The 17,230-nt window shown below is 49.7% G+C and overlaps 1 protein-coding gene across 1 annotated transcript; it reads right to left on the reverse strand.

The window, feature by feature from the left end:
- Positions 1-17: 17 nt before the first annotated feature.
- Positions 18-12,150, reverse strand: LOC120596257 (transcription factor E2F2-like). Its single transcript, XM_039854822.1, has 7 exons — positions 12,133-12,150; positions 10,078-10,131; positions 9,459-9,866; positions 9,166-9,264; positions 3,628-3,733; positions 1,566-1,785; positions 18-788 (listed from the first exon to the last, which is right to left on the reverse strand). The coding sequence occupies exons 1-7, from the start codon at positions 12,148-12,150 to the stop codon at positions 533-535; spliced, it is 1,161 nt and encodes a 386-aa protein (XP_039710756.1). The 3' UTR covers positions 18-532.
- Positions 12,151-17,230: the final 5,080 nt, after the last annotated feature.

Genomic DNA, 17,230 nt, shown 5'->3' on the forward strand with positions numbered 1-17,230 from the left:
AAAAAAAAAAAAAAAAAAAAAAAAGGAAAATGTCCTGTATGCAAAGGCATTCATCGTTTTGTTGTTTTATAAAAGCGGAAATCTAGAAATCCATCTAAATGTCAATTCTAGGCCTTATCAGCAAACCGGAGGGGAGTCTGAGTAGGATATTCTCAACCCATTTTAAATACGAAGTTAAACCATGAGATTGCAGATTAAAAGTGGTCCAATATCAATAATTTCATGTGAATCAGCCATATAGTTAGGAATGATTTATAACATAAAAAATGTCTATGGCAATACACCGACTAGAGAAAAACAGGATATAAAATGTTTTGTACAGCAGTCACACACTGAGTTTAAGCAACATACACCCTGTGCATAAAGGACAATGGCTGTGTTAAGGTGGCAGCTATTTCGTTCTTTTCTCCATTTTCAAGATTTAAACAAACGTACTTGTCTCACTTTTATAATGAGAAAGTAACTTCGATAGACTCAAGTAGAAAAGCCACCAAGAAAGAAAAAAATAGATATGCCAGACTCAGAAGATGAGTTAGTCCCTGTATGGAGGTACTGCATCAGCTCTGGATAGATATGAGTATGTAACAGGCCCCTGCTCCCTGACCCCTTCTCCCAACCAAAGAGGATATCTCTTGTTGGCCTTGTCCTCGGTCAGTTGTGTGAAGTTCAGAGAGCAGCTCTGGATGAGCTCGTCCAAGGCCTGCTCCATGCTCATCAGCTCCTTCAGCTCCTGCCCCAGCTGCTGCTGCTTCCCAGGCCGGGTCGGGTCTTCAAACATTCCCCTGCTTCTGGGAACAGAGCAGCCCCCCAGTGTCGGTCTCAGTCCACACCTAGGCACTCCAGCCCCAGGGCTGCTGTGCAGAACTGCACAGATGGTGCAAAACCCCGGGATGAGGCCACTCGCATGGTCTACGTGTTCCTCCTGGGTTGTGCAAATCAGAGGTCCTGTCTAGCACCCACGGAGCTGCCAGGGACTGGGACTTGGAGTATGGGGGTTACTAGACAAAAGAAACAAGTCAGGCCATGACCTCACTTTGGGAGGCTTTCAGCTCTTTCCACACTATGCCCTAGCCTCCTCCAAGTAGTAGGGAGCTGGAGTGACCTCAGTCCTGACCCTTGCCTGGGTTCTCTTAAGAGTTCATGCCTGGGGCCGAAGGTCTGCTCTTTAAGACCTTGTAGGAGTGAGGAGAAGTGTCTGGAGTACTCATATCTCAGAGCTGGATGGAGTCTGGGTTATTACCACTCAACTTTCAGGGGACTTTCCTGAACTATAAAAGGGGAATCCTGGGACCCTGGCTCAAGAGATGGAGTCCTTCTAGGCCTTTACACAGCCTAGAAATCATTCTCTGCCTTGCTCGGGCCATGCTCTCTTAACGTCACCCAAGCATATACACCTGCTCTTCTGCCCTGCTCTTAAATACATTGGCTCCGCCCCCAGCACTTGTGCCCATTGGATGTTGCTCTCAGCTCCGCCCCTGACATTCACACCCACTCAATATTGTTCCAGGCTCTGGCCCCCAGCACTTGCTCCCATTGGTGCTATCCGCCCCAGCCCAGGCACTTACACCCACTGGATGTTGTTCTTGGCCTTCTTCCGGATGAGCTGGATGCCCTCTAGCACATTGGTGATGTCATAGATGCGCCGCTTCTGCACATCCAGCACCTCAGCAGCCCAGTTCAGGTCCAGGACCCCATCCTTGGACTCTCTCAGGAGGTAAATGAACTTCTTGGTGAGCAGCCCCAGCGACGTATCATACCGAGTCTTCTCCCCGGGGGATTTGGGGGCTGAGGAGAAAAGGGGCCCCGTCCACTGGTCAGAGAGGGCCAGCCTGGGGAGGGAGCCTCCTCCACTGACCTGGACCCATTAAGTACCACCCTGCACATGAGCACCCACTTTCCAGTTACAGAGCACTGTGAGGCAGGGGTCATTCACCACCATTATCCAAACAGGAACCCTGACATCTAGAGAAGAAATGTGATTTGCTTAAGGTCTCACAGTCAAAGGCCAGTGTCAGGGCTGAAAACCAAGTGTCCTGACTCCTGGTTTAGAGCACCTTTCCACCACAGCTTAGGGCAGCCATATCACCACCAATAAGAAGTTTCCTGTGTGTACGTCACTGTTCTAAACACTTTCCCATATACGACAAAACTAATCCTTACAATACCCTATAAGTTTGGTGTATGACCATCTTCACTTTATAGATGAGAATACTGAGGCACAGACAGGTTAATTTGCTCAGCTCAGCTAGAAAGTGGCAAAGCTGGGATTTAAATCCAGACAGTCTGGCTCCAGGGTCTTCTTTCTTAACCATTACCCCATCCTACCAGTTATGTCAGGAATTTGGAATTGAGGTCGGGAGGGAATGAAGAGCTTGGATTTAAGAACATTTTTATAGACTTGCCTTTTCTTTCCATCTGTAGCCCAATGGTTATCTGAGAGGAATCAGTTCTACAATATCAAATAAGGCAGGTTCATGAAAACAGCCTCTTTCTTAATGAAGCTGATGTCACAAGACCACATCTCAGCTGCAACATCTTAAACCACAAGTAGACTTTTGCAATCAAGTGACCTGCAAGTCATATAGCATGTTAGTGGCCAAACTAGTTCAGAAAACTAAGTTTTAGAGAGCTTCAGATTCCTCTAGAATGGGGACTTTAAAATCCCCTAACATATAGATGACAAGTACTTGGCACACAGACTGGTTTTTCAACTTTTGCACCCGTGGCAGACATTACTAACTGATCGGGGCACTTAGGATCCTTCGATAAAGAGCTCTGGGCAGCCTCTCCCAAACAAGTGGAAAGGAAACTTTCTTGCTATTCTTGACCTAGCTCTACCCCGTTTTGAAGATGAGATAAGTAAGGTTCAAAGAAGAAGAATGAGTCAGGTCAGGGCACAGCCCTGCCTGGACCCCCAAATTCCTGACTGTCATGCTTCCAATCCAGTCACATACCTTCTTCATGAGGTCTCTGATCCCCAGAATTAGCTATTCTCCCTAACACAGGTACTGAAACTCCCACTCTAACCAGAATATTGACTGAAAATTTCAAGAAGCAGAAATTTCCTCCTACTTAGCTTTAGGAAGTCACCACCTGGGCAGCCTCTGGATCTTAAAGAACTCTGAGGTGGCATAGGTTGGATGAATCCAAGCTTCGCTTCTCTGCATCTTTTAGCCTTTTGTCTGCATGTACGAGAATGACCCTGCTCCTCTATGAGCTGGATTCTCTCTTTTAGAAAAGGTCATATTGAACTAAATATAATAACTTTTTTCAAATAGTAAGCTCCCAAATAAATTGTTGGTCATCACACTTAGATCACAAGAGTGGTGTGTGGTGTGAGAAAAGGAGTATAAGACTAGATTCTAGTCCTGACTCTGCGTACTAGCAGTGTAACCCTGGGCCAGCCACTCAAGCTGAGTCTTAAGTTGCCTCATCAGTAAAAGATGGGCAATCCTACCTACCTGGCGGGATCCAGTGAGAGAACACACAGGAAACTGTTCTATAAACCGGGAAGTATACTACAAATATTACTCCTGATGATTTGAGCAGGGCTGCTGCCCTCTGCCCCTGCCTACCCCACCCTCAGTTTCCTGAGCCCTCCCCAGAGGTCTCATCAGCACGGCTTACTGTGGGGGCTGGGGAGGCCATCCACTCTAATGCACTTCCCCTTGGGAGTCCGAAATTCCAGGACCGCAGGCCTCCCGATCCCCTCCAGGTCCAGCTTCCTTTTGGCCTTAGAGAGAGAGGGAAGAGAGGCAGAGTTTGAGAATCATTCCTCCTTCAGCCTTTCTGCAACCTGGAGCCAAAGCACTGAAGTCACCAGCAGCTACCTCCTGCCTCAGTTTATCATCAGTCCTGGTAAAACATCACTATACTTGGTAAGGAAATATCAATGACCTGAAAAGTGAGCTTTCAGGGAAAGGAAGTCCTATTTTCTGAGAGGCACACAACACTTCCATCCTGAGGCAGAGGCACTTGAGACCCTACCAAAGCCAGTCTGGCCAAGAGCTCAGGGTTCCTTAATAACAGGCCCCAAGGTCACTTCTACATCTGTACTGCCCCCCTCACTCCCATGCAGAGGATGATGCAGGCAGGAAGGATTGGGTGGGGCCTAAACCACATCAGACTGAGGAGAGGCCTCCCCTCAGAAGCAGCTGGCCCAGCCAGACTGAGTGCCCATCACAGCTCCACAGCTGGCCCTTATCAGGGTGGGTCTGGGCATCCGCCCAGGCCCACGGGACTTCCTGGATCAGTGCCACACCCCAGGGAGGTGCCCACATCGGGAAGCAATACAAACACCCCCCACCTCCATGTTCGGGTTCCAGCTCGAGGGCCCCAGGGCCTCCTGAATAGACTCCATTTGCCATGCTTTCTTTGCAGAGAGGGGCAGACAATGAATCCTTCCCCTGTGTCTTAAGGATAAGCAGCTGAGGTTCCCCTGCTCCCCCTCCTTGTTCCCGCCAAGCTTGGGAAACACCTGCTGGGGAAATCAAACCACAGACCCATCTGTTCCTCTCCACCCCATTGCCACCCGGCCCCAATTAGGCCCAGAAGCTGCACTAGCCCGGAAGGGGCCTCTCTCCTGGTTAGGGCTGGGCAGGGCTAGGGCACAGGGGTCAGAAACCTGGGCTTGCGTCTCCCAGCTCCTTCACAGGCTTACTGTGTGACTTGGGGAAATGCTCCACATCTAGGAGCCTGTTTCCTCTTCTGTAAAATGGGGCAGAAAATAGCTCCATCAAGGATTCAAGGAGATAACTTCTGTAAAGAGCTCAGCACACAGTGGTATTCAGGAAGTACAGGGTCCCTTCCCTAGAATCCAATCTCAGCCTCTTGACACACCCTTCTGGGGGTCGCTGAGCCCATTTTCTTCCTCTCCCCTTCCCCCAGTCACCCCTACCCTGGTTGGGACAGAGAGGCCTATTTTAACCTTTGGTGGTGAGGTCATGCTCGGCAGGGCTGAGACTTCTAACCGCTGCTGAGCACAGCTGGGCTGACAGGTGTAGGAGGTGATGGCAGTTCTTCCTGCTGTCAGCTCTCCTCTGCACTGCTCCCCCAACCTCCTCCAGGAAGTCTTCCTGGACTGATTTGAGGGGCCCTGCTCCTTGGTTTGAGGAGCCTAGATATGATATGTCTCTCCTCCACACCTACCCAGACCTGGACGCGATCCAAACAACTCCCTGCTCATTCCTCTTGAAGTCTCTCTGGAATATTTCTTCTCTAACCTCCCAGCAAAATCTAGGTGACTTCCTAGATTCTAGGGAAGGTGACCTGCTCTAACCCCATCTTATCGTTAGAGAAAGACCCAATCATTCGCTGAGACCTTCCACATGCCTTGGGACAAGCCTCAATATTCATCGCCTCACTGAATCATCCCAATACTACCAAGCCCCATTTTACAGCTGAATTAATGGTGAGCTCCAAGGCCTTTATCAAGCCCGATTGAGGTTATTGATCCCAGAATCCTTCATTCCTCAAAAGGACTGCCAAGGGCAGGGAGAAGAAGGGAAGTCAGGCTAAGGCAGAGCTGGGGCAACCCAGAATTTCCCCAGTCCCATTTACCTCCCCCACCCAACAGGAGCCAGCCCCTGCTGAGTTCATAGAACACACCAGGAAGAACCTCACTACCTGAAGAATGGGGAGGAGGGTAGGACCTTGAACCGAGTACCTGTGCTGGGCCTCTCGTGCTCATCAGTCCTGGAACATCAGTACTGGCAATCTCTCTTGGCCGATGAGAAGTAGAGTCTCAGAGAAGTTAAGCCGTGTGCCCAAGGTCACACAGACAAAAGCAGAGCCATAATTTGAACTCGGGTCTGATTCCAAAGCCACATACAAGGCTGACTCAGCTCCATCCCACACACATTCCCCCAGAATTTGCTAGAATTTGGGCCAAAGCCTGGCTACACCCACCTGCCCCCATCACTTTAGCACACGTACCAGCCCCCTCCCTTCTCTCACCCTCCCTCACTTTTATCCTGCACTCTCAGAGGCCCTAAGCAGCAAAGGGCCCCCACCCGCCATCAAGAACATCTGACACCTTTGGGCACTGCTCAAAGAAAGGTCAGCTTGTGGATGGGCCTGAGCCTGCAGAACAGAAGTGGCAAAGGACAAGCACAGGAGGATGAAGACCAAAGAGAGGCTGAGCACAGGCCTTGGAATCAGATCCATCTGAGTTCCCACCCCACTTCTTAGCTGGGTGAGCTGGGCAAGTCAGTTGACCTCTTGAGCTCCACCTGTAAAATGGGGATAATCTGCTAAACTTCTGTTGAGGATTCAGAGAGACAGTACGGCAAAGAGCTTTGCTCATGCAAGGGAGCTGCTATCACTAAAGGGCCAGGGGCACCGGCAAGGAGGAAGCTCAGAGGCAAGCTGAAAAGATGGGGATGTGTCGAGAGCAAAGGTCTGGGACCACACTCAGGCCAGCTTGGCTCTAACCTGGACCATCTTAGACAGTCCCTTTGGCTGTTTCTTAAAAACCTGGTTAATATTTGAGGCCACCCAGCCAATCCTGATGTAGAAGAGCTTAGCCCAAGGCATATGGAAGGTCTAAGCAAATGATCGGGCCCTTCTCACTTCCTCAGGTAGCCCCAGAAGGGAGAGGGCCAGAGCCCACCAGACACAATCCCTCCACAGGCAGCAAGGTGAGGAAACTGGGGCTTGAAGAAGGGGAAGTGACTTGCCCAAGGTCACACAGGGAGTGGAGCCAGGCCTCCTAAGCCCCATGTTAGATGGTGGAACAAGTGTCAGGTGCTGAGAGCCTCGCTTCCAGACCCTCGCTGTGCCACTGGGCCACCTGGGATTTGCTGCCTTGTCTCTCTGAGCCTACATTTCCTCATCCGACCCACCCACGTTGTTGAGTTGTTCATTAAAATGTTCATTTCTTTCATGGTTCTCAGAGGAAATTTGGAAAATAAAGATAAGTTAAAAGGAAAAGAGAACTGTGCAGAATCTCACCCTCTTCACAGGTTCCTGCAGGGATGAAAGACAATGATGCAGTGTGCCTGGCTGGAGTAGAAACTCAAAAAAGAGTGCCCAAGCCTTCTCCAGAGAGTGGTGGAAACAGTACTAGACAAGGGGTGAGGAGACCAGGGCTCTGGCCTTCATTCTGCCATTGAACTTAGTTGCCATCCCCAGGCAGTGCCTGAGGTCCCTTTAAACAGCAGTTTGTTGACAAATCCTGCTCACTCTGCACTTTGCAGCCTGGCCACAAAGTGAGCGGCCACACCCAGGGTTGGGTTTGGAGCCTCTCCAGGTCACACCCGGGTAAAATGAGTAAGCAGGGGGCCAAGGCCTGCCCATGGGGATGGGAGACCGGGCATCTGGGGGCTGACAAGAGAAGGGGCTCTGGGCTCACTAGGCCTTTAGGGTGGTCTGATGCAAGGAGACTCTTCCACCTTTTGGGTTGTGACCTGGACAAGTGACTTCACGTCTCTGCTCAGTTACCTCATCTGTAAGATGCCTCATCCCAGGCTTTTTGACCAAGATAACGAATGTGAAGAGTGCCAAGCAGTGCCTGGCACATGAGAGGCGTTTAGTAAAAGAGAGCCATTCTTGCTGTGATCACTGAGTCCCTCTGGGAGGGAGGTACAAACAGATGCACTTGGGCTCCTCTGGGAGGAAAGCAGTTCAAAGCCACAGCTGTTACTGAAGCTCCGCCTGGGTGCCTGAAAGCAGCTGGCCAGAGGAGACCGGGCCAGCCACTGAGCCCCTTCCGGGGGGGTGGGAGGGGCACCCAGCTCCTAAGTCAGGCAGTTCTGGAGAAAGTCAAGGTTGCAGAGAAGAGACTAATGATCACGTGCCTATGGGTCATACATCTCCCTGTATGACCTTGGACGGGTCGCATTCCCTCTCTGAGCCTCAGTTTCCCCCTGCAACATACAGCTACTAATGCCATCTACTTCACAGGGTTCAAAACAGTTTCAGGCTGTAAAATGCTGAACACAAGATGGATACTCAGTCTGTTATCCTTGGCTGCTTGACCTGTAGAATGGGACTAGCTCTCCTGCCTCCTTCCTCCTAGCTGGAAATAACATGCAGGAAAGGGCTCTGGGAAGGTTAAAGCCTTGGACATGGGCAAAGCATGATTCCAGGAGCAGGCAGTGGGGGCTCTGCCCGCATCCAGAAATGGCTGGGGGTCTGCGCCTGTTGACTGACACAGGTCTGACCAGATACCTCTAGGGGGGTAGTCTTATCCCTGTACCTGAATTTATTCGCCACTCATGACTAAGTAAACCTCAAACACCCCTGTCGCCTTTCCCTGGAGCTGGAAGTGATCTGAGATGAGTTAGCCTTACAGATACTCCATACACACAAGCAGACAGCTAAAAGCAGGAAAATGAAGAAAATGAAACTGAAGCCCAGACTGGGGCCAAGACTTGTCCAAGGACACAGTGAATCAGTGGCAGTTAAGACCAGAAACCAGGCTCTCCAGCAACCACCCCCAACCCCCTAGGGCTTTTCCCACTCCACCCCCACAGAACGGTTTAGATTCTCATGGGCTCCATCCAGGAATTCTACTCTCACGAAACATACCCTGCGCCTAGTGCCACTACACTTTGGGTCCTCCCCAGCAACAGGCCTGAGGGCTTGAGGAGGAAAACAGTCAATCAGAACAGGAACTCCAGGGAGCTGCCCCCAACTTGCACCTGCTACTGGCTGTCTGAGAGGGAAGACTGGGCCTGGGGGAGGACCTAGGGAAGATAATTGGGAAGGAGCTGGCTGGATGGAAAATTTGGAGTCTATCCAAGCCAGACTGGACCTGAGACCATCTTCCATTTTAAAGTCTCCACACCGTCTCTGTGCCAGCACAAGAGCAGGTCTCAGTAGCTGGGCCAAACAATGAATGAAGAATGAATGAATGACAGCAAAGTTGGCTCCCTGGACTTCCCCAAGGTCACAGGGTGCACTGGGGGTAGGAGGTCGGGTCTCCATACTCCCAATCCAGTGCTTATTCCACTCCGTTCCAGTGGCTAAGGTTATTTCAATTCTGAAAATGAAGGCCTTTTCTACTCAGATATTGGGGCAGTGGGTTGTTCTGGAAGCTGAAAGTTCCCCTTTTCCCTCCCCAAACTCGACCTGCTTCACTCAAACTGGGTCCCAGGCTCCCCTCCCTCCTTTCCCACACTCAGAAAGCACAGGGGGAAGTAGTTGGGGGGTCCCCAGAATTACCGGCAGCCGCCCAGCCGGCACGCATCGCACAGCTTGGCCCTCCGGTCCGTGGGGGGTGGCGTCCAGGCAGGTGCCGGGCGCTGCAGCGGGAGGCACAATCTGTGGGTACAGCGGGGTGTAGTAGGTAGTGGTGACCGGGTAGAGCTGGGGGCTGCCGAGGCCGGGAGGCCACAGCTCGGTGGGGCTCATCGCAGGAAGCCCCTTCAGGGGTGGTCCAGCGGCCGGAGCCAGGGCCCGGGGCCCTCGCAGCATGGCGAATGCAGAGCCCCCTCCCCTGGAGTGCCCGCTGGCACCTGCGAGCTCCGGAGCCCGCGGCGGCTCACACGGCGGGCGGCATGGCGCGGAGGCCTGGGGAAGCCGCCAATGGACGCCTGCGGGAAAAGGCCGGACCCTCCCCTCCTGGCCTGCCGCCGAGCCGAGCAGCGCTTGAAGATTCTCGCTTTGAGATCGCACGGCGGCAGCGGCGGCAGCAGTGCCAGGGGCTGCCCCGCCCCAACGGCGGCCGCGACCCGGGAGGACCCCACGCCCCTGAAGGCCTCTGAGCTTGGGGTCCAGCCCGCTCCGGGCAGGGAGTCTCTGGGGTGACCGCAGGCTCGACGGAGACGCGATGCGCTCGGACGAGGGTGAGGGGCCGATTGCACCGACTGCCTCTCGCCTTGCTCTTTAGTTCCCAAGCCTTTCTCTGCCTTTTTTTTTTTTACCTTTTTTTTTTAGCGCCAAACTGCGTGCCGCGAAATTCGGATCTCCCGCGGAAAATGCTGCGCTTCCGTTGGTCGCTGCAACATGCATAGGCTCCACCCCTCGGAAAGGACACCTCCCCCTGGCGGCGATTGCAACACGAGCTTTGCCGCTTAAAGGGGCCGCCACACCCGCTGTCACCCGCGAAACGGATTGATAGGGTGGTTCCCGTACAGAGCAGAGGCAGCTGAATAGTACGGAGCGCTCTGGGGAATGGGTCCGAATTCCCTAGGGGTGAGGGGAAACGTTTTGGCGCAGAGTCCGGATCCAGCAGTACATTATCCAGGCTTCAGGCAGGGTCTTTTGTTAGTTGGCATGGTTGCTCAGCTAACATATATACATTTCTATCCTTTTTCCCACAAAAATGAAAGCCAGGAACCTATTCTATTCCTTGGCAGGTGGGCGAGGGGTGGAGCCTACCATTTATACCTCTTACTAGGGAGATACCAATATCTATTGAGTGCCGATAATATGCCAAGCACAATGCTCGATGATTACACGTGTTGTTTTATTTAATTTAATCCAACAATCTTAGGAAGAAGAATGAAGATCTTCGTGGTGAAGATGGAGTCAGAGAAGCTAGGTAACCTGCTCCAGGTCACACAGAGAGATCTGTTGATTTGAGAACTGGCATTCCAACCTGGGACAGGCCAGCTCCTGATCCCCTGTTTGTTCAAGGAAAAGGTTCCTCCCCAATTCTCCCAAGCTGTGCCCTACTCCTCGCAGGTATGGGTGAGAGATGCAGAGCTCTGTTTTGTTCACAGTTGTATTCCCAGAGCCCAACACTCAGTAAATATTTGAATATCTCCAGGTTTGTCCTAAACAATCCTTTTGTCACAAGAGCCTCCCTCCCACATTCAAAATCTTCATCATCATTGACATTTACATTCCTCTTCTCTCCAGTTTACAGATGCCAAGGCTCAGAGAAGTGACCTTGGCTAGTGAATGACAGAACTGCTAGAAGCTGCTGCTAAATTCCGAGTCTGCTGATTCTTGCCTGGTGCTATGCGATTTTTTGCATGTCTGAGCCTGTCGTTTAAAGCCCTTCAAAGTCAGTCTCCAGCTTAATATCTGGTCCTCATCCTCAGATAGTGAGGCTGAGGTGGCAGTAATACATGGTGATTAAAAGCCCAGACTTTGTAACAGACAGCCTTGGGTTTAAACCCAGGCCCTATCACTTTACTAGCTGTGTGACCCCAAGCAAGTTTCGTAAATTCTCTGAGCCTAGGTTTTCTCATCCCTATTAACACCTACCTCATAGGATTCTGGGGAAATCTCAGGAGATAATACATGTAAAGCTCTTGGCATAGAGCCTGGTTCATGAGGAACCTCAAGAAATGGCAGCCGTGGTTATATCTCTGGCCTTATCTCCAGTATATAGACCCATTCATCATTCCAGTCGACATATTTCACTGGTCCTTCAAGGCCCAGCTTAAACCTCACCTCCTCCGCGAAGCTTTCCTCGCCTGCCTCCGCTTTACCAAAGTGCCTCTTACACTCTTTGGATCCTTAGCGTGTTCTGCCTCAACAAACAAGGCTTTATTTTCATGTCTTGTTTATCAGTTAGGTTCTAAGCTCTCTCAAGGGATCGGGTGGTATCTCTTTCTGAATGCCCCTCAACATCTAGGGCCGGGCTTTGCATGCAGAAGGTGGGTAATAAATATTCATTATATAATTCACTCATCTTTCCGGCAAAGAGTGGCAAGGAGGCCCCGATTCAAGTCCCACTCTCCAGTTCCTAGCTGAGTGACCCTGGAGGAACTGCTCCTCCACCTCTCAATCAAATAAGGATAATGCTTCCACTCAGCCTATTTCACAGGACTTCATAGACACTATTGAAATGGTGGTGGTGATGATGATAGTTAACATATATGAGAACCTACTGTGTGCTGGGCTCCGATCTCTTGGGCATCTCCCCTGATCTTCACAGCACCCCCTTGAGACAGACACTCTTTTTATCCCCATTTTACAGAAGTGGGAACCTGGAAGGAACTGTGGCAGAGCAGGTTTGGGGAAGGAGCAGGGCCCCAGGGCCAGGAAGGGAAATGGGGGTGGCAGGGCGGGGCTGAGAGGAAAGAAGGGAGCCAGCAAGGGGGTGGGAGCCAGCTCTCTGTGGTTGAGTTTCGGGCAGCTGTGGCTGGCTTTAGAGTTTCACTGCCTGGGAACTAATTCCTATAAAAGGTGTGGGGCACAGATCTGCAGTCTGTCTTCTTGAACTTGAATTCCTACCTCATCCACCCCTAGCATTGTACTCTTGATCAGGCCACCGACGTACTAGAGCCTCAATTTCCTCATCTTTGAAATGGAAATGGCAAAAGTGACCTTTCTATTTACTGTGTGGATTAATAAGGTGTTGGATATAAAATCCTATAAGGAGCATGCATAATGGGTACTTAGGCTGAAGTTTGTGACATGAACCAGACGGGGCTCTCACATAGAATCGAACTGAAATACTTGCAGTTTTTCATTCATGCCCGTGAATTGAAAAAAAAAGGGATTCTATGGAAAGTAACCTCACAGGGTGATCTGATCATAGATTCCTAACTGGGCAGGTCATAGTGGAAGCCACGCCCCAGGCATATAACTTCTTTAGTGAAGGGTTTTAAGCCAGCCTTGTCTATTGTTCTTGTGTATTTAGGTTAACATACCTTTGAAAAACCAGAAGCAGGACCCAGGCTCTCTCTTCACCTTTGTCCCCTCCTCCCTGAGAGTGCCAGGCACATAGTAGGGCTGTAGTCAGTGAAGATGGTGATAACAGCTCATATTTCCCAGGCACTTTCTCAGTGTAAAGCACCTGGCCAGGCACTTTACATGTATTATTATGTTGAAACTACCCTATAACATAAGTACGATTTGGACAAATGCGGAAACTGAGGTTCAAACATATAAAGGGACTTAACCAAGAGTTGATTAAAGTTGAAACCAGGATCAGAATTCAGCTCTCTGTTTCCCAAGGCAGTGAGCCATTTTGAACAAAGAACTTAACCCCAGTACCCCACGTAAAGGAGAATACGTTCTGCCAATGAACCAGGGTCCTAGTGTTGCAAGAAGCAACACCCAATGGAGGAAAATGGACACTCAGACGACTTTGTTAGAGGAAGGAGAATTTAATGCTGGTGGAGAGCGTGGAGCTTTCAACAGACCCAAAGCACGATCTCTCCTTGGTTAGATTTCTTACAGCTTATATACCCTTTCAGTGTCCATGCAAGGGGCGCACAATTCCTTTGTCTGAGGTTTCACGTTTGCTTCATGACTCAGGATGGGAAGGGGAGCTGTAAGAGGGGAGGAATTTCCAGACCACTGGTCTTACAGGTCGTTTGTTTTGCGACCTTGGCATTATCAGCACTGTTATAAGATTCTCAAATAAAGAGATGGTACATTGAGGCTATAAGTAGGAAGCAACACTTATTAATGCCAGCACCTACTCAGCGAATTCCTATCCAAAGGCTGAGCCCTGATTGTAACATAACAAGCAGTTTCATACAGTCTTGTTATTCCTACACAGCTACAGAGATAAAGAAGGATATTAGTTGGTTGGCAAGCTATGAATTAACAGATGAGAGCTGGAGAGTCCTGGAAGGGGGAGAGAGGGCAGTTAGGAATGGGCTTTAACTGGCTGAGTTGGTCATCTCTGCAAGCCTTTCCCCTGCACCCTATCAGATGCCTGCTCTCCTCTCTCAGTAGTGCTGCAGACATTGTTGGGCATGGAAAGAGTGCGCCCCACAACTAGATAATGTCCCCCATGCCTCACTTCTTCATCTGGGATACGGGACTATGATTAGTTCATAGCAGCACTATTCATAGTCCCGTATCCCAGATGAAGAAGTGAGGCATGGGGGACCTTAAGTGACTTGCCTGAGGTTGCACAGCTGGTAAAGGAGGAAGCCCCTGTTCCAGCAAGACCTAAAAGCCCTGGAAAAGCACCCCAAAGCAAACTTCCATTCCAGCTGGACAATTCTCCAAAGAAGACATAGAGAGATCAAATAAGTACATTAAAAGATGCTCAACATCATTAGTCATTAAGAAAATGAAAATCAAAACCACAACGAGATTCACACCCACTGGGATGGCTAGAATCAAAAAGTGTTGGCCAGGATGTGGAGAAATTGAAACCCTCACATATCACTAGTGGGAATGTAAATTGGTGCAGCCGCTTTGGAAAACAGTTCGGCAGTTCCTCTATTTATACACAGAGTTACCGGATGATCCAGGAATTGCACTCCTAGATAGAGACCCAAGAAAACTGACAACAAATGTTCACACAAAAACATGTACGTGAATGTTCATAGTAGCACTATTCGTAAAAACCAAAAAGTAGAAATAGCCCAAATGTCCATTAACGGATGAATGGATAAACATGTGGTGTATCCATACAGTGGAATATTATTCAACCATAAAAAGAAATGAAGCACTGATACATGCTACAACATGGATGAACCCTGAAAACATTACGCTGAGTGAAAGGAACCAGACACAAAATGCCACTTACTGTATGATTACATTTATGAGAAATGTCCAGAATAGGCAAATTTGAGATGGAAAGCAGATTAATGTTGCCAGGGGTGAGTCAGTTGCATTTCACCGATAAGGAAACCGAGGTCAGAGAAGCGGAGTTCCACTGTGCCTGCCTATCTATGTGACTTTGGACAGGTGGCTTCACCCTTCAGAGGCTCAGGTTTCTCAACTGTAAAATAGAGATAATGAGGCTTACCTGAGAGAGTAGGGACGCATCTTTCTTATTTCCTTTTCTCTTCTCTCTGGCCGTTTGGTGGAAGCTGATGGGGTTTAAGGGTTAAGGCTGCCATCTAGAGGTGAACTCCGGCACCTGCGAAAAGCCAGCCAGGCTGTCTATTTTAGTCAACAAGTTAACCCCCTATAAGCTTGGGGAGGAGAAAAAGGATGTGAAAGATGCAGCCCTGCTGGGAAGGCCAGGGCTACCAGATTGGCCAGATTCTTCCCAGATGTTTCCAGAACCTGGAGATGTTTTTCACAGATGTTGGTCCTGTAGTGGTGGCCTCATATTGCAGGAGGGCAATCGGTTGGATTCAAGTTCCAACAGAGATGCCCAAAGGAGCTTGGGGAAGCACCAGCTACAATTCCTGTGACTATTGATGTATTCCTTCTTTTGCCAGCTGGAACTCTTTAAAACCCACATCTGACCTGTTAATCTCTAGCTTAAGGTCTGGCAAGTAGTTCCCCACTGTGGCCTGGCCACCCCATCCCCCAGCCCCTCTGACCTGCAGCCCTCTTCACACGAGGACCCTAGGCTCCGATTACACACACAGTTTTTCTGGCCTCTCTGCTCTCCCTGTTTGCCCATGCTATTCTCTGCTGCCTGGGGTGCTTCTCTCCACTTCTTCCACCAGGAAAAAAAAGCCTGCCCTCAAACGCAAGTTTCTCAGATGCCCAAGTCACTGACAATGCTGTGCACCACGCCTCCCCTACACACACAATCTCAAACAACATCAATAAGAATGGCTATATTTTAACTCTTCAGACTAACAGAATTGAAACTTGGGACAGTGAAATCAAGAATCCAGATCAATTACTCATGTTGAAAAGTAAGACTCAGAATTCTTCTGAAATAAGCAAGACACTCAGTCTTTGAAGTCCAGGTGGTGTAGACAGCTCATACCACCCATTGCTCAGAAGCTGATTCTGACCCTGCTCCCTACTTCCTGTTAGGAATTTCAATCTGTCATCATCATTTCTCATTGTAATGACTGTTGTTTTTCTGTTCTATCCTCTCTACCAGATTTAAGATGCTCCTTTTCTTCTTTATCTTCACACCCAATGCCCATAGCAGAGTAGAAGCACAAGAATTGATTATTGAATTGAACTCGGAAAGGTTTTCGGAATAGTTAAAAGACTACTTCCAATTTCTTTCCAGGAAAGTTTCTGGACACTGTCAGTCTTTGTGATTCTGCATGGGGGAGAACGGGGAGGAGTGGGGCTGAATTCTCAGGTACCTCCTCCTGGCCTGTGGAGAAGAATAATTTTTCACTTTCTAACCTAACCCATCCCGCTGCCCCATGATCATTTCTACCCCCAAAGGCAAATCCAAAAAACAATAGTAGCAAATAGTAGCAAAGCAAGCACGTTCACACCCCAAATCCACTTAAATTATCACCAGTCCTTTGAGGAAGTCATAATTAGCTCCATTTTACAGGCAAAAGAACCGAGGCCAGCAGTAGTTCAATGATATGCCTGAAGGCACACAGCTTGAATGTCAGGGTCTGGACTTTTATTTATTTACTATGTCAGTCTCAGTTCTGAAGGCTTATAAATCTTAACTCATAATCCTCATAGCATCCCTATGAGGTATTGTTCTCATTTTACAGATGAAGAAACTGAGACTCAGAGAGTTTAGGTAATTTGCTCAAGATCACAGGGCTGGTGATGGTGGAGCAGGTTCTGAGCCGGGGCAGTCTGAGTTTTCACCCTCTCGACCCCTCTGCTCTTTATCCTTCCTTCTGGATATCTTCTGAAAGCCTTGGCTTCAGCATGTCTGAGCAGGATAAGAACATTCAACCTCACAGGTGGTTATGATGATTAGATCTGATATGCATGAGCATCTGGAACACAGTAGATGCCCAAGAAGAAGAGGTCATAATTTTTGTTCCTCTCCGGAGCCTCAGCTGACAATTGCAGCAATTGGCCACCAGAGGGAAGTCACGCACTAAAGACCTCAGCCGTTCCCAGGAGCCTTGCAAAAGGTTCAATGGTTAAGAATTCTGCCCAGCCCTTTTTTTTTTTTTCCTGTGCAAAACCCTGCAATCAAGGGCCTATCTCACTAGTGCAGAACCTCTTGGAACTGATCTTCTTGCAAAAGAAATAAGGTTTAGGCCTTAACACATCCAAGGCCCCTTTACTAACACCAGTTCTGGGACTGGGTGGTGGTGGTGGGAGGATGTCTGTAGAAGGAAGCCCAGCTGTGTCCCATTTGGTGGTGGTAATGGTGGGAGGTGGCAATTATCAGCCATGCCCCTTCTGCTGGAGGCTGGGTTCCTGGAGCCACAGCTGCAGGGTGGAGGGTGGCAGGGAGGGCTTTGGAATTGTCTCCCTAGAGGTTTCCATGGTTACAGATTGATGCAGGCAGCCCACTAGGCTGGGTCCTTTATCTGTATTGTCTCCTGAAGAGACAATGGGCTCTGGGGGGGAGGGCACTTCATGCAGATCACTGCTGCAGCAGGGGTCTTGTGTGCCCTGCTATGTGAATCACCTGACCCCTGCTGCTGGGGCTGGGGCTGAGGCTGAGGCATGGTGGTCACTTCTTGCATTGGGGTACAACACTACTGCTGCAGACTCTCGGGAGAGGCCATCTTTC

Source organism: Pteropus medius, unplaced genomic scaffold (genome assembly GCF_902729225.1).
Source record: "Pteropus medius unplaced genomic scaffold, Ma_sr-lr_union100, whole genome shotgun sequence".
In the NCBI taxonomy this organism is placed as follows: Eukaryota; Metazoa; Chordata; class Mammalia; order Chiroptera; family Pteropodidae; genus Pteropus; species Pteropus medius.

Bases quoted from the DNA above. Each gene is read 5' to 3' on its own strand.
- LOC120596257 (XM_039854822.1), bottom strand. The intron at 3,734-9,165 runs GTAATTCTGGGG...TCTCTCTCTAAG, and splicing joins TGCCGGCTGGGCGGCTGCCG to GCCAAAAGGAAGCTGGACCT. The intron at 789-1,565 runs GTAAGTGCCTGG...CTCTGTTCCCAG, and splicing joins AAGAACAACATCCAGTGGGT to AAGCAGGGGAATGTTTGAAG.